At 32.4% G+C, this 27,884-nt stretch overlaps 2 protein-coding genes across 7 annotated transcripts in view; one reads left to right on the top strand and one right to left on the bottom strand.

Moving 5' to 3' along the window:
* arhgap10 (Rho GTPase activating protein 10) overlaps window positions 1-1,911 on the bottom strand; it is a 125,421-nt gene extending 123,510 nt beyond the window's left edge. For 2 of the 3 annotated variants that reach the window (XR_015475930.1, XR_015475929.1), the window contains exon 1: window positions 1,385-1,911. Coding sequence is in view for 1 of the 3 variants with exons in the window: in NM_001045250.1 (NP_001038715.1) it covers window positions 1,385-1,538 (154 nt within the window). In the remaining 2 variants the exon portion in view is untranslated. 3 annotated transcript variants of the gene reach the window in all.
* prmt9 (protein arginine methyltransferase 9) lies at window positions 1,739-26,859 on the top strand. 4 transcript variants are annotated; one of them, NM_001130767.1, is given in 13 exon segments: window positions 1,739-1,853; window positions 3,001-3,203; window positions 3,373-3,521; window positions 4,593-4,829; window positions 4,945-5,112; window positions 7,738-7,840; window positions 10,285-10,394; window positions 10,622-10,814; window positions 12,186-12,369; window positions 17,183-17,867; window positions 20,142-20,295; window positions 23,141-23,263; window positions 26,423-26,768. In NM_001130767.1, coding segments are annotated over 12 exon segments (2,580 nt in total). In that variant the 5' UTR covers window positions 1,739-1,853; window positions 3,001-3,005; the 3' UTR covers window positions 26,699-26,768.
* Window positions 26,860-27,884: the final 1,025 nt, after the last annotated feature.

Below are 27,884 nucleotides of genomic sequence, written 5' to 3'. Positions count from 1 at the left end.
AAGGGACTTAGCCGAAAAGAAAATAAATGAATGAATGAAAACATTTGTTTACAGTGGATGCAAGAAATCCGCCATTTAAAATATTATTTACAGGATATACAAGTTATTTTATTTAGAAGTAATACTGCTTATTTTAAACTTTTAATATAAAGAAAATTGACAACAATTGATTTTGTTTCCAAAAGTGCTAGTTATTAATTTTCACTTCGAGATTTTTTAGGCTAAATTGTCCAGCCCTAATAATAATAATAATAATAATAATAATAATAATATCACAACACATAATAAAACAACACATACAAATTCGCTTGTCATTTGCTTGTCTAATAATTTCTTGAAGGAATCTTGAGTTAACTAAATAACCTAAGATTCTAGCAATGGTCAATTCATCAGAGAAGTGTGTTATTACTGGTTGCTGGTTTTTGTTTTATGTTTCCTACACTTTAAGCCAAGTAAAACTAAGCTAACCAGGCCATCATTATGATGTGGGCAGTGGTTGTGTGGGCATATGCATCATGATTCTTCAGGCCTGCACATCTTAATTTAGCCATACAGTAGACCGTAATCTGGGAACTGTGAAACAATTCGAAAAAGAAAAAGAGAAACGAAACACCCAATATAAAATAAACATGCCGCAAGTCATCTTTTTCTCATTTGCAAAAATACGTCATGCTATCACAACAAATACTCATAGTAAAGATAAGTCAAACCAGACCCTAATAATTCAAACAAGTCCAAAAATGGTCTGAACATCCAAGACATAAAACACAGGTTTATTTTTAGCCTTTTTTTCCTGCTCGCTTCTAAACTCTCGGAAAAAAGCCGACATGAATAAATCCACACACAGGCCAATAGTCATGAAATGTTTACAATAGGCCAAACACGTGGAGGTGAAGAAGAGGGTCACATGACAAAGGTGATAAGCCTCATAAGAAACATACAGAACTGCTGATTTGACTTGAGAAAGCTTATACTGCCTTTTAAAACAGCTGACTTGAGTGCTGCAAAGATCCTTAATGCAACCTGATCAAAATGCAAACTTGAAACACCTGACGATTTGCACATAATTAGTGTGAATCATAACACACACAAAAAAACGGGTGAGGTCAGCAAGTGTTATGCCACGCAAGCTCATTTTATATACACCAAATGAACGGTGTGCTTTTTTAACCTAGCAGTTTTTTAACCTCTCGAGTAGTGGAAACAGTAATGACATGGTGATGACCTTGACCAAACACACAAAAAGGTCCTGATTGGAGTTGTTGATATTAAATTACACTTGTATAACATGAATAAAACATTGACTAAATGGAAAATTGTCTCTTCATTTGATACACAATTCTTTATGGGTTTTAAAGCAGAGTCAAAATGACAGGACACTTACGTTTGGTGGCATTGATGAGATTCTTTCCATCTTTGTACAACTCTTTGATGAATCTGCCTGTTTTTTCCAGCTCTGCTTCATGAGCTTTGATTTTGTCCCTGAAAGCAGGACTGTCCAGGTAACATTCACTGAACTCCAACGGGTGTAAACCCATTTTTACTGGACTCAGCTAGTTTACAGACTAGCTAGCGTTTAAATCCCGTTACAAAGCGACCAGCGAATGAATAAATACAAAAAATTGTCAAATCAAGAAGCTGAATAAAAAGGCTGTTGTTAAAAAGTCGTTTCTAACGCGTGCTCGTGTATTTTAGGAAGACTAAACGCGTCGGGACTCCTCTTGGGAATGGAACTCTTTCCAAAGGCGCACGAGTAAACTTAGTCCTGGCTGGATTAAGTAAATCCCGGTTTTAAACTCGCGTATGATAAGATAAAACAGCTCTGGGCTACACCGATATCGCTTGAAATAGAGGTAATAATATCCAGTGTGGTTTTTGGTCCGCGAATGACAGTCGAGCGCGAGTCTCCTCCCGCGTGCAGGACTCCGGGGCTTTTTCTGCCATCACGTCATCACGCTTGGCTCTCTGGAAAATCGGGATTTTTTGAGGGGGAACAACGGAGTGTGGGCAGTGATGCTATGGGAATTTACACATATAGCTTATGTAGTCATGTAAATCACTCAGGATAATTCTATTTTTGTTTTCTACGTAAATATTTTAATAAGACAAGACGAGTGGCTTTATCGGAGTCAGTAGAGTGTGAAAATGATATGTGGAACTCTAAAATAGCGGATGTTGTTTCCGTCGGCGTGTTTAAACGGAACGGACCTGCAGTGCAGTGCAGAAGCAGAGCTTTAGGAGAAAAGCTGTTTTATTATTATATATATAGAGATATTTGAAATATGTTTAAAGCGCAGTTTAGAGTGTAAATCCAGCGACAGGTTGGAGTCGCTTGAATTCTGAAAACTAGCAAGCGGAAACAGGTAAAATAAGCTGTAAATCAACGTTATCTCCTTAATAAAAATAGAAAATATTGAAAGAGTGATAGTGGATGAAATATAAAATTATGCATGTTAAATGGAAAATGCAACAATTCTGGTTTCGTATTTCTAAAATATTTGAAGTAGTGGTTTTATTCTGCTGCTTGGAAACGTTTTTTTTCATATAAACTATTAATGAAAGGCAATTCTTAATTAAAAACGAGTCATTTTCAGATTGTTTTTTGGTCACATATAAGTTACTTTACAGAACTACTTACTCCAGTATACCTAAACTGACACAAATAGAACAAACACAAATGGAAAAACTAAAAATAAAGTTCATAAACAATAAATAAGCAGTGATGAACTTTGTTTATTTATTTATTGAACTTTTTTTCAGAAATCAATTCTTAAGATATTTTTGACTAGGTAGATGTATATTGATTTAAGAATGTTTGGGAAGTTATAATAGACATGGCAAAAATACTTTTGATATTTTAAATTATTTGACTATTTACTTATTAATTGAAGTTTATTTTTCATTATTTATTTATTTATCATTATTGTTATTATTAATATTTGCAATACATTTTTTTTTCAATTAACCAGTTGTATGTGATCTTGATTTTGTCCTTCACAGAAGAGATGCCTAATGCCACTACAAGACCAAAGAGAACGAGGCGTCATAGACGAGCTCAGAGGGAAGATGCTGCAAGAAATGAGCTGGTGTCAAGATCCTTGGAAAGTGCTCAGCAGTGTCTGTTCAGTGAGGACTATGGCACTGCCTTTGTTCACTATCTGTTAGTTCTCAACCTCGCTCCAGCTCTGAAAGACTTTGCTAATGTAACTTTTTTTTTCTTCCATCCCTCCTTAATTATTTAATCACTGTTTAATTTCTGATCAGTCTGTGGAGTACAGAAATGTGGAGTTTAGTGATTTATTTTTGATATAGATTCAAACGTTTTTTAAAGTTTTTTTAAACCTTTTTTTTTTTTTTTTTTTGTATTTACAGGAGTCATTTAGATTTACCTTGTTTAAATGGGCAGAAGAGCTGGACTCTCTTGGACGTATCCAGGACCTCTTTGATTGCTATGAACAAGCTATGGAATTGTTTCCTGTAGATGAGATTATAGTGAACAGCATGGGAGAGCACCTCTTCAGGTTTTGTTTATTTTTATTCATTTATTTATTGCCTGGTCTTGCTCTTGTTGTTTAGTGGTTTTAAGATAACAAATATATATATATATATATATATATATATATATATATATATATATATATATATATATATATATATATATATATATATATATATATATATATATACATTATAAAAAATATATTGTTTATTTATTTTTTTTTTTACAAATTGTACTTGCATATCTATAATTAGTGTATAAAGTAAACACTTTGGTTCAAAGATTTATGGTTAATATTACATTTTGTTTCTTACAGGAGTGTATTTATTTGATCACAAATACAGACATATTAAATAATATTTTGCTATTTTAAATAGCTGTTTTCTATTAAAATACGTTTAAATAATAAAAATCTATATTTTAAATATAATATAAATGTAATAATATTATAATAATATTATTAAATAATATTCATGTGAATGCAAAGCTACATTTTTAGTTTTCAGTAGTCATCACTCATTACAGTATTCAGTATCATCTCTCTTCAGAAATCCTTGCACATATACAGTCAAAGCAAAAAATATTAGCCCTCGTATTGGTAATGACATTTCACACTATTTCCTTTTATATATCTATTTTATTTTTGGGGAAAGCCTTATTTCTTTTCAGCTCAAATACAAAAAAAAAATCTATTTTTAATCATTATATATAAATTAATTACATATATATATATATATATATATATATATATATATATATATATATATATATATATATATATATATATATAATTGACCACAGAACAAACCATTATTGAGCAATAACTCATCTTATTAACCTAACTTGCCAAGTTAGCTAAAGTAACCCAGCTAAGCCATTAAAGTGCACAGAAATCTAAATACTAATCTCTTGATCACTAGTGAAATATTATAATATTTACTGTCATTATGGCCAAAGACAACAAATAAGTTATTAGAAATTGGGGGGAAAACTAAATAAAAAAAATACATATTTTTTTATTTATTTAATTTAATTTAATTTTATTAGCTGACTCCAGACTTCGAAGTTTGACTTTTGTTTCTGTTTATTTCAGAATGGGATTTCGGGATGAGGCTGCTGGCCATTTTTACAAAGCCCTTAAACTGCGGCCAGACTTTCCAGAGGCGAAAGAGAACTTTTACCGCGTTGCCAACTGGTTGGTGGAGCGCTGGCACTTCTTAATGCTCAACGACCATGGACGAAACCACAAGTACCAGTTAGCTATAAAGAAGGCTGTTGAGGGTGGTTGCAGCTCAGTTCTGGACATTGGAACAGGCACTGGCATCCTCGGGTGAGATTTTTCAGAAACGTATTACGTAACATTGTTATTTAACAAACATCTGCTTCAAATGATGTATGGTGGTGAGTGTGGTTTTAACAGTGTTTGCTTGACATGTTGTTGGCAGGATGTGTGCAAAAATGGCTGGCGCTGCTGAGGTCTATGCCTGTGAACTGTCAAAGACAATGTATGAGCTGGCATGTGAGGTGCTCTCAGCCAATGGGATGGCGGATTGCATCAAAATCCTTCACCGGAAATCTCTGGACATGGAAATTCCAAAAGACATCCCAAACAGGTGAATAAAAGTCTTGTTGAAAATGTTTGCTTTTAGTGCATTTTGTTTATGATGAGTAAATGTGAAAATGTATCTGCCATGTAATAGACAGTGAAGCTGAATGGCAGTAAACATACATACTAATAGCAGTACTACTAATTATACTGTTAAATGTTAAACAATTAATTATGCAGATCTAATTTTGTTAAACACTTCTAGGTTTCTGTTTGTTCAGACAGCTCTTTTATATTTTTATACGTTGTACTTTTTTCTACAACCACTTACTCTATTTCGAAGGTCTTTAAATAGTTTATATTTGCCTTTAAGGTGGCATGGTGGCTTAGTGGTTAGCACTGCCGCCTCACAGCAAGAAGGTCACTGGTTCGACAGTTTTCTGTGTGGACTTTTCATGATCTCCCCATGTTCGTGTGGGTTTCCCCCACAGTCCAAAGACGTGTTCTATAGGTGAATTGATTAAGCTAAATTGTCCATAGTGTATGTGTGTGAATGAGTGTGTATAGGTGTTTCTAAGTACTGGGTTGCAGCTGGAAGGGCATCCGCTGCATAAAACATATGCTGGATAAGTTGACGGTTCATTCCACTGTGGCAACCCCAGATAAAATAAAGGGACTAGGGGGAAAAGAAAATGAATAAATAAATAAACTGTGTTGCTAAGGATTTTCAGTCCGGTTTAGGTCAGGACTTTGGGCTGCCATTTCATTATTTCGGTGTTTTTAAACTGAAAGAAAATGAATGAATGATATTTGCTTTTAGTTTCTCTTGCATAACTTCTATTTCTCCAAATTTAGATTGTTGTTGTTGTTATTGTTGTTTTATTATTATTATTATTATTATTATTAATATTATTATTATTTTGTTATTGTTGTTATTATTTTTAAGGTCACAAACTCTGTATGTGACAGATACATTTTGAATTAAAATGAAAAAAAAATAATAATAATAGCTTGACTAAAAATAAATATTTAATGTTAATTTACTCATCCTAAGTACTTCCTTAGACAGCTTTTTTTAGTAGAACATTAAAGCAGGTTTTTAGCTAGGTTCTTGGTAATCCATAAAAGGCACATTAAATAAATGTATGCCTGTGGCACTTGATGATAAATTAAGTTTATATGAAGCGAAATGAACAGCCATGGCTGTGGATTAAAAGCATTAGTGTCAATATCATTTGTTCCCAGAATGATTGTTTATTTTCACAAGACCTCAATGTATAGTCAGGAGCCACACATATTAATTTTGTTTAGCCTAAACATGATTTTTGTTCTTCTTTTAATCAGTTGAATGTATATTTTATGAATAAAAGAATTTAACAATGAGGTTCATGTTAACTTCATCAAAATCACTGAGCCTAGACATTTGAATGATGGTACTGTATATAAGTAAATTATAAATTAAATTTGTTTATCACATTTAATACAGACATTTGAAGTCAGATTTATTAGCCCTCTTGTTTAATTTCAATTCTTTTATATTTTCCCCAATTTCTGTTTAATGGAGAAAAGTTTTTTAACACATTTCTAAACATAAGTTTTAATAACCAATTTCTAATGACTGATTTATTTTATCTTTGCCATGATGACAGTAAATAATATATTGCTAGATACTTTTTAAGTTTATTCAGCTTAAATTGACATTTAAAGGCTTAACTAGGTTAATTAGGGTAATTAGGCAAGTCATTTTATAACAGTAAAGCACATTTTAAAGCATAATAGTTTTAATTTGGATTATGTTACGTCATGTATGACTGTGCATAATATTTTATTAGCTTTTTGTTCCATCTTAAATGACAATTTACAGGATTAACTAGGTTAATTACGTTTACTGGGCTAGTTAAGTTAATTAGGTAATTCACTGGATAAGTGGTTTGATTTGTAGCCAATTGAAAAAAAAAAATCTTAAAAGGGCTAATAACATTGACTAAGCTAAAAGAAATAAGACTTTCTCCCAGAAGAAATAATATACAGTTGACATCAGAATTATTGTTATTAATATAATTTTTTTTATTTATTTTTTTTTATATATTTCCCAAATAATTGTTTAAAAGAGCAAGGAAATAATTTTCCTTCTGGAGAAAGTCAGTTTGTAATTTTTTAAAAACATTTTAAGGTCAAAATTATTATCCCCTTTAAGCTATTCTTTTCCCGACAGTCTACAAAACAAACCATCATTATACAATAACTTGCCTAATTACCCTAACCTGCCTAGCTAACCTAATTAACCTAGTTAAACCTTTAAATGTTACTTTAAGCTGTATAGAAGTGTCTTGAAATATATCTAGTAAAATATTATGTAATGTCATCATGACAAAGATAAAATAAACCAGTTATTAGAAATTAGTTATTAAACATATGTTTAGAAATGTGTTGAAAAAAAATCTTCTCTCTGTTAAACAGAAATTGGGGGTGAAAAATAAACAGGGGGGCTAATAATTGTGACTTCAACTGTACATACTGTGCAAAATGTCCTTGTTCTGTTAAAAAGCATTTGGGCCATATTTGAAAAAGAGAAGGGCCAATAATTTTATCATTAATCATTTAAACAATTTTTTTTGGTAGCTAAGGAGAAGTGATATGATATACATATACATAATACAAATTAACCTGTATTAAATGTCTCTCTCATCAGAGTGTCGCTGGTTGTTACAGAGACTGTAGATGCAGGGCTGTTTGGTGAAGGCATCATTGAGACGTTGATTCATGCATGGAAGCACCTGCTCCTACCTCCTCCTGTAAGTCACTTTCTCAATGATTTCAGCATGTTTCTGTGCTTTAACTATTCTGATCAGTAAACCTACCGGGGTCATGTGATGCCGCAAACTAAACTCTCATTATAGAATAATCCTTTTATACAAATGACTTTATCCTGTCTGATCCCAAGTTGATCCGACCATGGTCAGAGATTTTTGTCTCTGAAAATGTTACGTCTTGCGGGTATGTTAACAGCTACCTTAGCAAAAGTTTACATACTCGAATCCTTTATTCAAAATCATTCGTTTTGATATAGTTTAACTTGTTTTTTGTTTTAGTGTTAAGAGATTTCTGAATCCTCGTGTTATTTTACTGTTGACAATAGGGACACCTAGCGGCTATCTGATATAAATACATTTGTTTTATTTTTGAAATGGTGTATGTTTTATAATCAAAGTTCATTTATTCATTCAGCTTTTTCACTTTGTCATCATATAAGTATAATTTTTGTCAAAATATAATGCTGTTTTTAAATTGTCACTGTTCAAAAATAATTGTATTAGGTATATTAAGTTATACCAGCAAGTTGTCTGCTGCATTATCCAAAGAGTTTTGTGAGCACTGAAGAGGTCTTTAATTTTAAATATGCAAACATTATTATTATTATTATTATTATTATTATTATTATTATTATTATTATTATTATTATTATTATTATTGCTGTTACTATTATGATAATATATATATATATATATATATATATATATATATATATATATATATATATATATATATATATATATATATATTATAATTTTATTTTTATTATTATTATTACTATTATTATAATATTATTATAATATTAATATTTCTTTACTGTTACTATTATTATTGTATTATAATGTATTTTTTAATATTATTATTATTATTAATATTATTATTATTACCATCAACAGAGATGGTAATTAATTAACATGAGTTAATTAACTGTAGGTTGATTTTGTTATATTTCAAAGACAAATTTCACATTTGGTGTGCTGAACAAATTTAATCTGCAAAGGCGATACCCTATACATAAAAAGTTAAACTGGCTGCTTTAGTGTTTCAAATTTTATAAATACATAATTACAAGACTTGCGAAAAGAAATAACACATTGTGTGAAATATACACCATTATTCAGTTTAACATAAATTTATTAAAGTGAAAGATTTTCTCTTAATTGTACTGATGAAAATGGGGGATGCACTGTGATGCACACAATACAATTGTACCATAGGTCATTTGATAAGTCATTTTCTATATGTTAATATGATTGAAATACAGTGGAATTATTTCTCAAGCGTTATTTAACTGATTAAGGAAATTTCCACAGTATTTTCTGTAATATTTTTTGTCTTCGGGTAACAGGCCTATTTGTTTTATTTCAGCTGGAATAAAAGCAGTTTTAAATTTATTTTACAACTATTTTAAGGTCAGTATTAGTAGCCCCTTAAGTAATATTTTTTGGCTGTCTACAGAACAAACCACAGTTATATGTTATGATAACTGTTATAATGACTTTGCTAAATTACCCTAACCTGCCTAATTTACCCAGTTAAGCCTTTAAATTGCACTTTAAGCTGAATGCTAGTATCTTGAAAAATATCTAGTAAAATATTATGCACTATCATGGCAAAGACAAAACAAGTCTGTTATTAGAAATTAGTTATTAAAATGATTGTGTTTAGAAATGTGTAAAAAAAAAAACTTCTTACCGTTAAGCAGAAATTGGGAAAATTTTAAATTAATAAAAATTTTATAATTCTGACTTCAACTTTATATCGCTTATACTGTAAGTATGTTTTTTTATTTATTTTTTTAAGTATTACTATATTTAACACTTTTTAAAAAGTGTGTTCTGCAAATCATGGTGAAGTTTTTCCTCCCTCAGAAAATACTGTACTCAAAATTTGAAGTGGATCAACAGTACTAATACTAAATAATCATTTAGGATAAATAATAAACTGATATATTATTTTATATAACACTGATATTGTGTGTTCAAAACTGTTAATATTGTTCAATGCACATTTTAGTTTTACGACAACTGATAATGAAAACCAAATTAAAGCTGTTGATCAAATTCAAAAGTTGAATACTATAACCAATTAAATTATTATTATTATTATTTTTTTTTATTATTATTATTGTTTTAACAAAACAAATTATAATACATGGGAAACTTTAACAGCTGCATTACACATTCGTGGTTTTTATGCTTTTCTTTCTTTCTTTCTTTCTTTCTTTCTTTCTTTCTTTCTTTCTTTCTTTCTTTCTTTCTTTCTTTCTTTCTTTCTTTCTTTCTTTCTTTCTTTCATTTAACTGTTTCTATTTATCTGTGTTTTATTTTAAAAAAAATAACCGGGGGTGCTTTGTAGACTTGTAACCTTTTTTTCTTGAAAATAGCTGAAAAGTATAAATAGTAAATGTAATTCATCTTAACAGAACCCTGGAGAACTCTTATCCAGCCCATCACAAACAGGTCGGGTAATACCTGCTGGAGCAACTGTGTTTGGAGTCGCTGTGCAGTGCCCAGAGATCCGAAGACACCACAGGTAAGAAAACAAATCTGCTTATACATTAATTTATAAATTATAAATATAAATATTATAAATGATGAATGATAATACATTCTAAATGTTATATAACAATTCTTCTAGATGATTTAAATTTAAAAATGAATCACTTAATCAACTGAAAATGTTTTGAGAAATATTAGAGTGAGCATTCAGTGGTTAAATTATTAAAGGCAGCTCTTCACCATACGATCAACCCTGTGCAGGCTGTGTGTGTCTTCGGTGGGAGGCTTGGATCTGTCTGCAGTGGGACAGATCTACAGTCCTGTGAGCTGTTTGGCTGACACGGAGGACAGCACTGAGCCCTACACCACTGAAAGATTGAGCCGTCTGCGAGGAGGATATATTCAGCTCACACAGCCATTCACAGCTTTGGACATAGACTTCAATAATGTGCAGGTATAGAACTCGCATCAGAGGAAAGTCATGTGTTTTCAAATTTTTTTTGATACAGGTCTTGAACAAAATAAAATTTGTTTGTTTTTACAGTGTCATGGTCCTTTTTTTACATGTAATATTTATTATTTTATAAAATATTTTTTTTAATTATATATTTGTACTGCACTTTTGCTGTATCTTTAGAGACACATGCTACCTAGGTAAGCATAGGAGACTGTTAAAAGATCTTAACAACTCCAAACATTTGGATTTTATTTTAATATAGACATTAAAGCTACATAATATTGTTAAAAAAGTGACTGACACTGTTATAAAAACAATATAAAAGCAATTTAAAGTAAATAGTATAGGAATAAAAGTAGATTTAAATTTTTTAAAAACCATTTTAGGGACAAAATTATTAGCCCCTTAAAGCATTTTTTTTTTCGATTTTTTTCAATTTTTTTCGATTTATTTATTTTATTTTTTTTTTTTTGTCTACAGAACAAACTATCATTATACAATAACTTGCCTAATTACCTTAACCTGCCTAGTTAGCCTAATTATCCCAGTTAAGCCTTTAAATTTCACTTTAAGCTGTATTAAAGTGTCTTGAAAAATATCTAGTCAAATATTATTCAGTGTCATCATGGCAAAGATAAAATAAATCAGTTATTAGAAATGAGTTATTCAAACTATTATGTACAGAAATTTGTTGAAAAAAAATCTTCTCTTCATTAAAAGGAAATTGGGGAAAAAATAAACAGGTGGTCTAATAATTTGTGGGGGGCTTATAATTCTGATTTCAACTGTATATAGATACAGTTAAAGTCAGAATTCTTAGCCCCCCTTTGATTTTAGTTTCTTTTTTTTTTTTTTAAATATCCAAAATGATGTTTAACAGAGCAAGAAAGATTTTACAGTATGTCTGATCATATTTTTTTCTTTTGGAGAAATACATATATATATATATATATATATATATATATATATATATATATATATATATATATATATATATATATATATATATATATATAGAGAGAGAGAGAGAGAGAGAGAGAGAGAGAGAGAGAGAGAGAGAGAGAGAGAGAGAGAGAGAAAGAGAAAGAGAAAGAGAGAGAGAGAGAGAGAGAGAGAGGGGGAGGGAGAGTGAGAGATGGATGGATGGATGGAAGGAAGGAAGGAAGGAAGGAAGGAAGGAAGGAAGGAAGGAAGGAAAGAAACAAAGAAAGAATGAAAAGGCCTTAATGGAATAGTTTTTACAAAAAAAAATTACTAATTTACTAACCCTCAATTGGTCCCAAATCTTTATGATTTTTTTTTTCTCTCTTGAACACAAAAGAAGGTATTTTGAAAGCCTGTGACCATAGACATCAATATTTGTTGCAGGAGCTGGAGGGTCTTTGCTCCAGGGAGGTGGTGCAGCTGTGCTTGTGTGTCACTCAGGATGGCATTCTTGATGCTCTGGCAGTTTGGTTTCAGCTACACCTGGATCAGGACAACCATCTGTCTACTGGCCCACAAGAAGAAACATGCTGGGAGCAGGCCATCTATCCAGTGCAGAGCACTTTCAGTAAGCATATCATTTAGAAAAATATCGAGAGCAAAAAGTGTAAAGATAAATCTAGATGTTGGTCAAACCTGCAGAGGCCTAGAGATGGCTAAAAGTTGTCTTGAAACAGAATTGTGGTCTTATTTTCATTCTCACATACTGTATCTCTAAATGATGCTGTGTTTACATTTTGCAGTTTCCGTGCTGTCTTAAAGGGATAGTCATTTTAGATTAGGTCAAAAAACTTCATGAAGTTGAGTTAAACATTTATTGATAGAAGTAACTATCAATATATGCGTAAATAGGAATGAATATGAATAATAAGATACATAAATGTTAATTTGAATAGTTCATTAACCATTTACTTGCACATTAAGAATGTTCTTAAAAAACAACTATTTTTAAATAAGAAAAGGTTTGTAAATAGTTTAAAATTTAATTTTGTAATGAAAATAAATTATTAACAAAGTGTGAAAACAATCATGAAGCACATTTTAACGTGCTTATAAGTCAGGAATAAATCATTTGTATCTCTATTTATAAACTGCTTACTAACATTTAATAATGTAGAGTCAATGCTTAACTATTACTTATATGAATTAACTATTTGCTAATGCTTAATAAATTATTCATAATGTGTAGTTATTATAAAGTGTTACCAAATTTCCTCACAATTTCCTTATCCTCCACTTATTTCAAAACTGTTTGAGTTTCTATCTTCTGTTAAACATGAAGGAATATATATTGAGGAATGTTTGCCTTTGACATCCATAGTAGGAACAAAAAATATGTAAGTCAATTATGGGATAAAATTCCCACCTACAGTTTCGCTGTCACGGATAGAAAAATAATGCACGTAAATCAAAATATTGACATTGTGTATGAAATTATAACACGCAAATTGAACTAAATGCAGAATAAGAAACGAGGTCACGTATTGAAATTTAACGAGGGTGAATCAAATATAAATACAGATTTAGACAACATTAGTTTTTCCACTCAAGTTTGAATGTCTTATGTGCTTGCCTTTCCAAAAGATGCAATTCGAGTTGTATTTAAATCACAGGCGGGCTTCAGCGTCATCATTGGTCCACTTGTCGAGACTGACAGTTGCTCCTCCAGCCAATCAGGCGAAGGGGGAGTTGACGTCACACCAATGCAACTCCTGGATGCTCAAAAGCATTTGTTTCCAGGATAATAAAGACACCTATTCCTATTACGCCTTATAATTTCTGATTCACGCTCATTAAATTTCGATACGCAACATGTTGTTTCTGAATCTACATATGGGCTTTGCTTTTAAATGTGATATATTTTAAGCGCAATGTCAATTTTTGTTTATGCACATGCTTTATTTTTCTAGCCATGACTGCGATTGTTTTTATTTGGGAATTTAATCCCATAGTCAATGTCTGTTTTTTTCCCCCAAAATTCTTCAGTATATCTTTCCTTTTGTTTTTCTATCTGCGACCGTGATTCTTTAGGTGGGAATTTAATCCCATAGTCAATGTCTGTTTTTTTCCCCCAAAATTCTTCAGTATATCTTTCCTTTTGTTTTTCTATCTGCGACCGTGATTCTTTAGGTGGGAATTTTATCCCATTGTCAATGTCTGTTTTTTTTGTTTTGTTTTTTTTGGAACAGAAGAAAAGAGAATGTGTGAAGAATGAGTTGATAACTACATTTTCATCCACCTATTTTTATACGCATTTTGGATATGCATTTAATATAAACATACATATAAACACATTTTTGATGGAAACACCAAGATGATCATACATTTTGAAAATGCGGATAAAAATGTATGTGCATAACGGAGTAGGTAAAACTTTTTATTCGATAAGAAAAGATGCACATTAACTGCATTGGAAACACTATTACCGAACAAATTCCAGTATGCGCATTAAAAGTCATGTGATTTTGTTATAAGAGATCGTATGATTATAAAAATGCACTTGAATGGACAAACCAGCGGGGTGAGCGCACTGTAAAACATTTGAAATGTTGTTTTGGCCTTTCTAAGACGCCTTAACTATTACAGAATTAGTGTTATTATATTATTATTGACCTACAGAATCAAGAGAGTCTGTGCTCCGCATCTCATGCCTTCAAACACCACCGCGTGTTCACTACGTGTCAGGATTGCCTTCTGAGGTGCAAGTCATTTATTAAATGAAGAAAAGATTCACATAGCTTCTCCTGCCACTGCAAGTTCCATTTTTACTGTTGATACTTGACGTATGTTAGTCAGGAAGTGACTGTTTGTGATTTTGTTCGCTTTGACTTGTTGAATGGAAACGCTGCTTTATCTGCACAGCATTTATGCGATTTTTTTTTTTTTTTTGCGCATGGATTTAATTTGCATTTTTGGATTGAAACATGGCAAATGATAACTTTTCATTTCTAGGTGAACAATCCCTTTAAGTCCATACTTAAAGATAGTTACTAAACATCAAAAACATTGCTTTGTTCTGGGCTGAACACACATGAGAACAAACTCAGAATAAAAAAAAAAAAAGCTAATTATATAATGAGTTAAAGTAGGACACGACATTTGTCAATCACACACACACACACAAATATCGACAAAAATACTTCTGTAAAGAGACATATTTCCAGCATCTGTATTTGAACACACCCCTAAAGATTTGAATGAAAAAATATTAATATTATTTCCTTGATCCATATACCTAAACAATATCCAGTAAACCAAACATGAACCTTTAGCTTTTAAGTCTGGAGTCCTAAAATGTAATTAGTACTATGTTTGAATTTGTGAACACTTCCTGGGCTTCGAATATATTTGTTGTGGACAATAAGGAGCCGTGAATTCTCCAGCGAGTTTCTTGATGCATTATTGACAGAAGCTCTTCAAGAACAAAACTACACATTAACAGCAATATGCTCAGACATATGGAGCCAACATAAACTTTTGATTTGATAAATTAATTGTGGTGATCGTTGCAGCTTATCAAAGAATTGCCTATTTAAACACTGAAAGATCATCTTACCGATTATCCACTTGTATGTTGTGCAGTTTATAGATGGGTTATTGGAAATTGATGATACTACAAAAGCAGGCTTGGAGGGAGGAAATCATTCGTTTATAAGTGTTCCCTTATTTCAGGAAACCAGATAATCAAATTTGAACTGACCAGCACTGTGTTTTGCTTAATATGCATTATTTGATGTAGACTTGTACATATTTATTTAATTTAATTTGGGTGGAATGTTTTCCTAAATCCCTAATTATATGACAACTGTTTGTGCACTAGAAAGATTTATTCTTGTCCAGTGTTTTTTTTTCTCTCTATAAGTTATAAGCATGTAAAATCTCTGTTTATTTGGTTAAAATAAGAGTTGAGAATACATTTTAATCCCCTTTCATGAGTGCTTATCAACATGGGCATCAGTAGTTTTTGTCAGCTTCAGTAGTTATTGTTTTTTGCCTCCACCATTTCCTTTACGACAGTAATGCAAAAATAGAACAAAATGTACGAGATGTGTGTACGTTGTATATGTGGTCAAAAAGAAAGTGGTTGGTTTTCATGATATACGAAATTTAACACAGGCCGGTTAGGGTAATTAGGCATGTCATTGTATAACAATGCTTTGTTCTGTAGACAATCAGAAAAAAATGACTTAAAGGGGCTAATAATTTTGTTAACCTTAAAATGTTTTTTTTTTTTTTTTTAATTGATTTGTTCTAGCCGAAATAAAACAAATAAAACTTTCTCCAGAAGAAACAATATTATCAGACATACTGTGAAAATGTCCTTGCTTTGTTGAACATCATTTGGAAAATAGTTATAAAAATAAAAATGATAAAAATAAAAGGGGCTAATAATTCTGACTTCAACTGTACATACATAAAAGCAAAACTATACAAAACAATTTTGTTACATAGATATTTTAAATTATATATTTTTATCATATTATATTATCTTATATCTAAAATCTATAAAATTCTAAAATCCATATCTAAAAATAAATAAACATTCCCTCAAATATACGCATGCCAAATATATGCATGCCTGTGGTTGTGTGTGTGTGTGTGTGTGTGTGTGTGTGTGTGTGTGCGTGCTTGCGTGCGTGCGTGCGTGCGTGTGTGAAGTATACACAAACACACTTAAATAATGTTAAAACAAACGTTTATTTTGGTTCCGATTAAATATTTCCCAGCACTAATTTTATTAAATGTGTTTAAAAAGTTTGTTTTAAAGGGCACCTATAATGAAAATCAACTTTTGTAAGCTGTTTGGGCAGAACTGTGTGTTTGTACAGTATGTCCACATTCATATTGGAGTGATATAAACCCAACAAGTCTCTTTTCTTTTTTTTTTTTTTAGTTTACTGACGTTAAAAGAGGATTTAAATCCCAGTGATTTTGAGGCCCACCACATTGTGACGTAGGAGTACATTTTCCCAACCTTCCAAATTCATTGATAAACTCCAGGTTTCTATATAAACATATAACTTATAAACATTTATTTCAGCTTCATCTGAGTCTGTTTCTGTCTCTGTGCTGTTTATCTGACATATTGCATTATAAGAAGCAGACATGCACATGGGAACGGTGGGCAAGGAGAAGCAGCTAATTTGTGTTTAAAGCCACGTTACAAAAACAGCTACAGTATACTCAGACAGCAAAATGGGCAAAATCTGAAGGCTATAATAAATAATCTGATAAACATTTTAAGCTAAAAATTTTACAGATGCATTCTGGAGACACCAAAGGCTTATTTTAGATCTTGTAAAAGGGTTAAAATAGGTGCCCTTTAAGAGGCAATAAAAATGCTATCAATAATAACCTCTTTAATCCATGTCATTCCTCAGACTCGGTGAAACGTGGTGACGAAATACTGGTGGAAGTATCCTGTAAAGACTCTTACCTGAGGCTATGCTGTGTTGCCATCATAAGAGACGGAAACACAATCCATATGGATAGTGCAACTAAAGGAGCTCCTAAAAGCCTCCCTGCGAACCCTGAGGTGGATCTCTGCAGTGCTCTGGCTGGCCTTCAAACTAACCAAGAGAAAGCATCTCTGGCTTTCATGCTGGAGTCCTCAGAGATTGCCCTCCTCAACAACACAGCCTATCACAGCAGCTTCCAGAAGGCCATGAGCAAACTTCTAGATTCTCTACAGTCAACTAGAAGGCAACAGGAGTCTAACGCACAACCGGATCCAGTTTACGTGCTCGACGTCTCTGAGGGCTTTTCGGTTCTTTCCTTGATATCAGCCCAATTAGGTTTCAACAAACAAATCGGCAGTAATTCTGGACTGGTTAAAGCCTACAGCTCGGTTGAAAAGGAGCATCACCAGACTCTGCTGAAACTGCTGGCCAAAGGGAACGGGGTGCTTGAAAGCGCACTGGAGTTTTGGTTGACTCATGTGGAGGACGATTCTGCCGTTCTCCAGCGACCGGCAACAGAGAAGCTCTGGAGCGCCATCATACTCGACTGCATAGAGACATGCGGCCTTATTAGACAGAAACTGCTGGAGAAAGCATCATTGGCTAGGTAAGAGATTTTTTCGAAAATAAAAGTTGTACTAAATTAATCGCGATTATTTGCATGCAAAATAAAAGCTTGTTTTGACACACAATTTAAATGTGTGTAGCATGTTTAATATATATCATATTATACATATAAAATATATATGTAGTGTGATATATATATATATATATATATATATATATATATATATATATATATATATATATATATATATATATATATATATATATATATATATCGCCCAACCTTAGTGCGTTCCAAACACGATACATTGCCCTTTTGAAGGGCACTTCAGAGGAAAAAAAAAATCATGGCTGCCATATTCATAGTCAAAAAAACACTTTGAAATGAAGGATTATGAAGGGTACAACTGATGGACACTTCCAGCCCCTAATCAAAGTTTTTTTGTGTCAAACAATGCTTTTCCTTTAAAGTGCTCATCACTGTAACTTCAGAGGGTAAAACCTATAGGGATTAAGGCAGGAGTCTCCAACATGGTGCCCGTCAGGTTCACATGAGTTGCCCGTGGGCCTGTTTTTAAAATAGCTCACCATAGCACCACATTTGAGTAAGCTGCATCTAATATTTTTATAGGTATTCTTTTTAAATCCCACTTGCATTGGTGTAAATTTTAAAATTACTTTAAGTTATTTACTAAAAATAACTTTAAAAACATTTTCAGACAAGTGTTACATATTGATATTTATCTAACTTGTTAAATCATTGTTGACAACAACTGTGAGAAATCATTAACACGATCAATGTCTTCCCATAGATTAATATTATTAATTATTAATAATAACATATAATTAAAAGTAAATTAAGAAAAATGTGTTATTTAATAACTGGTAGCCCTTCACACTAATCGGTACCCAAGAAGTAGCTCTCAGTTTCCAAAAGGTTGGTGACCCCTGGATTGAGGCATAGGCATGAGGCCTTTCGAATGGAATACGACTCCATCCACCATTTTGTTAACATAGCATGACTTATTAGTGTCAGTTCACTGCCATTCATTAATCCTCTCCTGTGGATTTCTCCTGTACTTTTCGCCAACTGTTTTTTTTAATGCATTAAATTTAGACATACTACTTGGAAAGAATTTGTTTTGGAAAGCATATATATTACAGTGAATTTGTTGCTGGTATCTGGGTTGGTTTAGGCCTGTCAGGGATAAAACAAAAATATGAACTAAAACCACCTTGTCTTAATGAGTCATTTGTGTTGAAGAATCATTCAGATTATTCAGAATGTTTGATTCGTTTTTAAAATAAAGAAAGCAGCTATTTTTATGAATTAATCGTTTAAACGTTCACTAAAATATTCAGTCAAATTGGAATATCGTAACTTGCCATTTTTTGTGAAGACAGCCAAACATACAGTCATATCTTGCAAATGTAATTGTTTAATTCTAACTGCATTCTTGTGGCTTTCATGATACATTAATTTTTAGACATGTTTTTTTTTTTTTTTTTACCCTTTTAGCTAAATTTTGCAGGAAGGTAGATCTCCAGGAACAGGGTTGAGCACTACTGGTGTAACCAAAAGGTTCTAGTATTACTATCTCTACAATGCTGCTTGTGAATTCCTTAGTTTAGGCATTACTAAGGAATTGTGGGTTTTAATATACATTTAGACAAGCTAAAATACTTATTTTTGACAAGGTTTAGATAGTTATTGTTTGACAAGTTGATTTAGAGTGGTAATTTTTGTAAATGACTAGGCTGCGCGATAAAATGGGTATCGATATTTATTGACCGAACACCTTTACAACACCTTAGTAATGTTGGTAAGTTAAAATAAAGTGGTTAAATGAAATTTTAATATTCCTAAATGCATTGTTAAAAATATTCAATAACTATCAATATCGAATGATATGAAACATGATATTGTGATAATTTTTTTCCAAAATCACCCAGCTCTAGTAAAAACTACTGTACATAAGGCTATATAAAGAGACTACACAAAAGCCTTAACATTTTGTATGATGCAGTGTGAGTGTGTGTGTGAAAGTGTGTCTCTGTGTGTGTGTGCATTTTAGGCTTACAGAGTGTCACTCCTTCACTCCTGTAGACTTTTTTTCAGCATCATGGTGAATTGTGAATTTGTTGGCCATTCCAATCATTCTGTCATTTTTAAAATGTCAAAAAAGCAAACATTTTTCTGTCTAAAATGAACAAAAACTACCAGAGAGTTATTTGTAGTTGCTAAATGTAGCAAATTGTCTGTGGTTCTTTTCTTTCGGTTTGTAAACGGTAGTTTGTTTGGTGAACATTTCAGGTGTTTGTTGGAGGACGGTGGACAGATTTTTCCAGAGCGCATTGTGATCCATGGGATGCTGGTAGAGTCAGACACGCTGCTTCTTGAAAACGCCGTTCAGGGAACCGAACCAACACTCGGGTTTAACATCGCTCCATTCATCAATCAATTCACAGTATGTACTGTAGCTGATCTCCATCTTTTGTCTTTGAGAACCTGGGCCCGGTTTTTCAAAAGTAATCCACTAGGGTTTTGGATAAGGGATTGGATCAAATCGGTTTACAAAACGGATTACATAATCGGATTAGATCACGTAATCCAATCTTGGTTTTGATCTGGATCAAACCTTTAGTTTGGGTTTTTCAGACCTTTTTTGTAGAATTTGGATCACTTTAATCCAAAAAACCTGGATTAAACTGATCCCATCAGAAGGGTGGATTTAGTGTTGATTTCATGCCCAAAATGTAATAAAAACTTTAAAAAATATATTAAATAAAACTATATTTGGATCATGCAGTATCTTACGAGATATACTATTTATTCATAAGGTTTTAATTTTATTTGTTCATCTGTCAGGCTATAGTGATTATTGGCTTTAACGTATTTAGCCTTTCAGTATAGGCCTACAGCAAAATAGAAAGAGTTTGGCCTCATAAAATAACCCCCCAAACAGCTGTCAAAATTTACCAAAAACAATACATTTTATTCTGTTACTAATTGATATATATATATATATATATATATATATATATATATATATATATATATATATATATATATCACAATGGAAAATATTTTTGTGTTAAGAATATTTATTAGTGATGCATGCAATGATTACAGAAAAACACAAAAAATGCAAAGAATGGCAATGCCTGATTTTTTAAATCACTTTCAACAATTGCAAAAAGAGACTGGGCAGAAGTTCAGCTTCATCTTGCAAAGGAACAACTGACTCTGACCAAACTGCAGCAAACCAAGACCACACTTGAGATCTGCCTCCTAAAGAATACGCTCAGACAAGCTGCTCCCTCCACATCAGATGAGGAAGTCTGACATTATTGTGGAGGTTTGAACATTGTCTTTTTTTTATTCAATACATCTATATTTGAAACTTATTATAAATATCCTCAATGTACAGTGTTGTAGATCTCAGATGAGCGGACTGCTGGAAGAGGATGGGGTGGGGTTTTTCTTGCTTTTATTATTTATTATTATAATTATTTTATTATTTATAAAATTTTCTTAGTTTTCATTTCAAATAAAAATAAATTTATATTTACCCCACACTGGCTATTCTACTTGTTGCTCTTTACATAGGCCTATCTATCCATCTACATTGTGATTGAGCACTGGTAATCCAGATTTAGTGATCCTGAAAAGTTCTTATCCGGATCAGATTGATCCAATCCAATGTTGCTTTGAAAAAACTGGCTCAAAAAAGTAAGCTGGATTACGTGATCACGGATTGCAAAAACAGGATTACTAAATTCGGATCAATTTTATCTGGATTAAACCTTTTGAAAAACCGGGCCCAGGTGATGACATAATTGACATTTTGAGTGAACTATCCCTTTAAGTGCAATTGAAGACTTTATTTTCTAATTTTTCACAATTTACTACATTTCCAGTGCCCAGGGCCAGATTAACCAATGGGCATTATGGCCACAGGCCCAGGGGCCCGTGCAAACTTGGGGACCCTGCGAGGGGGGGGGGGGGGGGATGCTGATTTTGGAGTGTCTATTTAGGCTAAGTGCAAATAGCGCACCTCCTTGGAATAAGCTAGTTGAGTGATTCCCGCCCATCACCGTTTTATTAGACAGGCAACATAACTAAAGAGCGCAACAGACAGCAGTATGAGAAGCGTAGCTCGTAAAGCAAATGGCAACATGTTTAGACGTGATCGATCATTTACCCAGTTCGAATCCAGGCCCTTTTTTTTTCATTATAAGTTTGTAAAAGACATTAAAAATACCCTTAAATATACATTTTTGTGCTGCTTCGGTGAACTTAAACAAGTATATTAAAATCCATAAATTTTCAATAGTTTTATTAGTGTCTTTGTTTTCAAAGTATGCCTTAAATGCTTTAAAAATAAGTTAAATCTTTGTAGACTAGAAATATGTGTACTGTATATCATTTATTTAAAAAATGTGGCCAATAAATTATATGTTAAATTTATTTCAAAAATAATATATTGATCTTATTTTTTAATTTAACTTTTGGGGTGTGGCCAGGTAGGGGGCTTACAAGACATTGTGCCCAAGGGCCTCTGAATTCTTAATCCAAGCCTGCCAGTGTCACAAAGTTTATCATATTTTGACATAATAAAACAAAATTATTGGATTACTAATGAAGCCACTACGTTGTGTTGAACATTGCACAGATGTATGGTTTCATACACATAATCTACTCAGACTATTTGAACTGCAATTTGTTTTCTAAAATAAAATGTTGCTGAATTTTGAAAACACATCTTTTTGTATTTTTAATACAAAACATTTTCGACCTTAGTGAGCATAAGAGTGATTTAGCTTCAATCAGAGTCAGAGACTTATTAGCCTTGTATCACTTATTATATAATGTTTGCATACCATTTCTTTTTACAAGACTGGACTTTGACCTGCAAACTCAAGGGCACATTCTAGAGCAGATGCCAGAACAGGGTGGTTGCTGCAGTTCTCTGAACTGAATCACAGTGTTTATGTTACATTCTCTGCTTTTTTTAACACCTTAGGTTTTCCGAAAGAATTCTGCATGAGCGCTTTATTTATAAAATTGCTGTATGGAGTATTGTGAAATGCCGTACATCCTTATCAGAAAGAGAAGACAAAACATTATACAGTTGGAAAGATCCCAAGATATTTTCCAGGTTGCAGATTATCCTATTTTATTTAAATGCCCTCTTGTGTTCAAGCTGTGGCCTGATAAGTGGGTGTTGAAAGAAATTTGATTACGTTCAGTATGTTTTCTGTAAATTAGACTGTGTGTTTAATGTGTCTCTTATTTATTTCCTTTCCCAGGTTCCTGTTCATATGTTTTTGGACCTGTCCACCCTTGAATGCAGGCAACTTAGTGAACCAGTTGAACTCTTCACACTGGACCTCATGAACAGCAGTGCCAACTACACTGACAAACAAGTTAAAGTCAGTTTTTGTTCTTTTGTTTCGCTAAATCATATTGTTAACTAAAATGTTTATATATTGTTGTTATTAATCACTAATTAAATTGTGATAGTATATTTACAAAGTGTCTATGAAACTCGCTGGGTTCCACACAATCAATTTGTGTTGGGAAAACATGAAAAAATTAAGTTAACTTATTTGTTTTTACAAATTCATGTGGATTGAACATAAAACAATTAAGTTGTCCCCCCAAAAAACTCAAGAATTGTGTTGGTTTAGATCATTTTAAATAAGAAGTTTAAACTAATAGCGAACATCATTTATTGAGTGGAACATGATCTTTACTTAAAGGGATAGAGCACTGTCAACATTCACTCATTCACTTGTCACAAACCTGTTTGTTTCTTCTGTTGAACACAAAACAAGTTATTTTGAAAAATGTTGTTAACCTGTAACCATTGACTTCCATAGTATTTGTTTTTCCTATTTCCTATTTTTCAAAATAACTTGTTTTGTGTTTAACAGAAAATGGAAACACTTTGGACCAACTTCACAGTGCGTAAATATTCAGTCCAGTTAAACATTTTGAATAAACTGTCACTTTAATATTGAAATTATTTTGGGCATTAAAAAAACTAGAATTTTGACCCATACTGTATATTTTTGGTTTTTGCCAGTGTAAAAAAAATACCCATGCAACATAAGAATGGTTTGAGTCACATATATTACAAAATATTTAAATGACACCGATGTGTCATTCATTCATTCATTCATTTTCTTGTCGGCTTAGTCCCTGTATTAATCCGGGGTCGCCACAGCAGAATGAATCGCCAACTTATACAGCAACTCAATTCACCTGTACCGCATGTCTTTGGACTGTGGGGGAAACCGGAGCACCCGGAGGAAACCCACGCGAAGGCAGGGAGAACATGCAAACTCCACACAGAAACGCCAACTAAGCCGAGGTTCGAACCAGCAACCTTCTTGCTGTGAGGCGACAGCACTACCTACTGGGCCACTGCTTCGCCACAACGATGTATGAAACCTAAAATAAAAGATGTGTAAGAAATGAAGAGCAAACTAAAATTAAATTGAATGATTCCAACATGTTTAAGTAATGATTTTTGTACAATGCTCAGCATAATTGAGTACACCCCATTTTGAAAATGAATATTTATATCCATTTCTCAGTGAATATAGGCAATATATTTTGGTTCATTTAAACAAAACACATTTATTAAACAGATATATTTATTAAAGTAATATTTTAATCACCAAACATATTTAGAAATTGAAAGATAATACAATTAAATTGAAGCAAAAAAATACACCCTACAAAATTTCAAATAAATACTTTAATTAATTTTAGTTTAATTAATATTAATTTTAATTAATTTTGCTTCTCTTGATTCTTCCTCTTTTTTAAAATTTGTATTTAAAATTTTACTATAACATAAATTTAGGAGCACTTGTTTTTGGACCGTTATCGTAAGTTATTTTGTTAGATAAGCTCCAGATTTTGCTTCATTACTGACTAATCTAATGTATATGCACAAACATAATATTGTATAGCTTCCTATTAAAATTGTAATGAATAAGTAAGAGAGATTTGTGAGGGAGGGGTGTACTTGTATATGCTGAGCACTGTATCTTGTTGTTGTTTTTTTATTTTACTGGGTAAGGACTGAGAATAAGGATTTAGAATAGGTCTGCACGATATTTAAAAAATCTGATATTGCAATATTTAATATTGATTATGAACATTGAATACAGTTTGACTAGATGGTTTAAATAGTTCTACAAGAGCTATTTAATAGTTATGGTTTTCTGAGGAGTCTAAGAGCATTTAGGTACAGAAATTGAATAATCACAGTGCAAATATCTAAAATTTCTTGGATCAAGTAAAATATTGTTTTGTTTTCAACTTCAGAAGTCAAATTTAGGAGTTTTTGCTTCAAACTAGTAAAATAATCGTGTTTTCACTTTGAAATGTACATATTTGTACTAGAAATAAGACAAAAACTCTTTTTTTGTATAAATTGTAGAAATTCCGCCTGCCTGCTCTACCAAAGGGTTAAGCGTATTTTGACTGTTAAAGTCATTTAAAGAATGGTTTACACTACACAGCATTATTGGTTTACAAGATAATCAAACAAACATAATGTTGCAATAGGCGACGCAGTGGCGCAGTGGGTAGCACGTTCACCTCACAGCAAGAAGGTCGCTGGTTCGATCCTCAGCTCAGTTGGCGTTTCTGTGTGGAGTTTGCATGTTCTCCCTGCGTTCGCGTGGGTTTCCTCCGAGTGCTCCGGTTTCCCCCCACAGTTCAAAGACATGCGGTACAGGTGAATTGGGTAGGCCAAATTGTCCGTAGTGTATGAGTGTGTGTCTGTATGTGTGGATGTTTCCCAGAGATGGGTTGCGGCTGAAAGGGCATCCGCTGCGTGAAAACTTGCTGAATAAGTTGGCGGTACATTCCGCTGTGGCGACCCCAGATTAATAAAGGGACTAAGCCAACAAGAAAATGAATAAATGAATGAATCCTGTTGCAATACTACACTTGATTAAGGTTTTATTGTAGAAAACAACAAGAAAGCATGTTAAATGAAAATCTGAAATATTTTATGTCATACTTCAAAATATAAAGATGATTTAGTATTCAATTATTTTTTTTTTAAATCTGAATATTTAAAAAAAAAATTGGTCTTAAACTTCAAATTTTCAGATTTTTCATAAAATATGTATTAATTCTGGTACTTTTACCATAAACCAACATATCATTCATTTGGTAGAGGTTGATATTTTAGAAATTGTGTTGAAAAAAAATGTCTTGAGTGTGTTTACTAGCGACTTTAGGAGTTAAAAATGCTATCCAAATGTCTTTTCCTTGGTGGAGCAGTTAAAGGTCTTTAAATACAATTCTGTAGCTCCTGGTCAACTATAATTCAGACTCTAAATTGCATATCTTGCGTTGTGACTATTGTGCATGTGCACATTGCATTATTGGTGCTGAAATGATATATTGTGCAGCCCTAATCTCGAATGAAAAGGTAGTCTCAGATAAAGCATTAGCATAAATAGTAGATCAGCGTGTCATCTATTAACTCAGTGATAATAAAAGCAGTTTATCTCGAGTTTTATTTCAAACAATCTTAGACTTTTTTTTTTTGGATTTGGCAGGTGCAGGTCAGCACCTCAGGCAAGGTGAGTGCCATTCCCTTCTGGTACCAGATCCATCTGGACTGTTGGCAGAGCGTCAGCACCTACAGCAAGGATTCTCACTGGAAGCAGGCGGCAGTGGTCCTCCAGCAGCCTCTAACCGTCAGCAGAGGAGACTGGCTTCAACTCAGCGTCCGCCTGCATAAAAGCAGCATCTCCATTACAGCCGTTAAAGAGGAGGAGCCAGGCGCTAATGATGTCAACACTGAGGTGGAGTCTGCGACCAATGACACATGATGAGAGGGACTTAAACATCATGTATTTTAAAACACTCTATGATCAATGAATTTGGCAGTTGTTTAATTGCTATACAGTAAACAAAGTTATTAACAAAACGAAACGCATCACAAAATATTTCAACAGACTTTTGTCAGAACATTAAAATAATTTCACTAGGATTTTGTGGCTTGATTTTTGCAGATATGGAATGGACGGTTTGCTCAACGGATATTTTGAGATCATTTACACACTTTTCATTACAAAATGTGTGGCTTTCTTGTGTGGAACGTAAGATTATATAATATAGTGGTTCCTGGAGACCCCTATTTTAACTATTAAAATCCTTAATGACGATTTAAAAATTGTAAAAAGTAATTGTTAGGTTTTCAATAATTGCTACAATTGTGTAAATATTAAAATAATAATATTAACAATTATGAGCAGACTTTAAAGTTGGTTTCTTGACTTAAAAATATCATCTATTATTTTCTTGCCAAACAAAATACTTTTTTTAGAATGCAAAATATGTTTTTGTAGCATTTGCAACAGTGTATAAGTATTTGTATAAAACAGTGTATAAGTAAGTTAAAATGTAAATGAGAACACAAGTCTGTTCTCTGCGTTCTTGGTTTTGAGAACGAATTGGTTTATTTGCATGTTACACACTTAGTGAAGTTTATAAACCAATTTCGAAAGGAGCACGTGATATGATTGATCGCAGCTGGTCTCTCACCTGTAGTCAGTAATAATCCAATCAGATTGATCCAAGCCTACACTGTAAAAAAAAAATAATAATAATTTACTTTAAAAAAATAATAAAAATCGTAAAAAAAACTGCTGTAAATTACAGACATTATACAGAGCGTAAATTTCTGTAACTTACTGTTTGTTATTTTACAGTAAATGTCTAATTTAATGGCTGTTATTTCACCCCAGCTGCTGAAAAAAAAGTTAAATAACCAGGGCTTCAGATTAACACCCGCCAACCTGCCAAATGCGGGTAGATTTCAGCTCTGGTGGGTTAGATAGACACCTCCACTAGCCACTTTGGCTGGTTGAAAATAATTTTTAAATTGTAGTTTTCTTAAAAGCAGGGTTTGATAATAAGCATGGACAATATTCATGCAAATGTGATCTAATTGAGAAGCAGCACAAATGACAAAAATAACTTTGTTCGCGCGAGCAAAACAGCAAAAAAGAAGGT

Source organism: Danio rerio, chromosome 1, assembly GCF_052040795.2.
Source record: "Danio rerio strain M-AB ecotype USA chromosome 1, GRCz13ab, whole genome shotgun sequence".
Classification (NCBI taxonomy): domain Eukaryota; kingdom Metazoa; phylum Chordata; class Actinopteri; order Cypriniformes; family Danionidae; genus Danio; species Danio rerio.
This window is presented reverse-complemented; position numbering and strand designations above follow the sequence as displayed.

Excerpts from the sequence above, each read along its gene's own strand:
- prmt9 (XM_087235653.1), top strand. The coding sequence starts at position 3,006 with ATGCCTAATGCCACTACAAGACCAAAGAGAACGAGGCGTCATAGACGA. Across the intron at positions 10,395-10,621 it reads GAGATCCGAAGACACCACAG|GCTGTGTGTGTCTTCGGTGG; the intron begins GTAAGAAAACAA and ends AACCCTGTGCAG. Across the intron at positions 20,296-23,140 it reads CATTCATCAATCAATTCACA|GTTCCTGTTCATATGTTTTT; the intron begins GTATGTACTGTA and ends TTCCTTTCCCAG.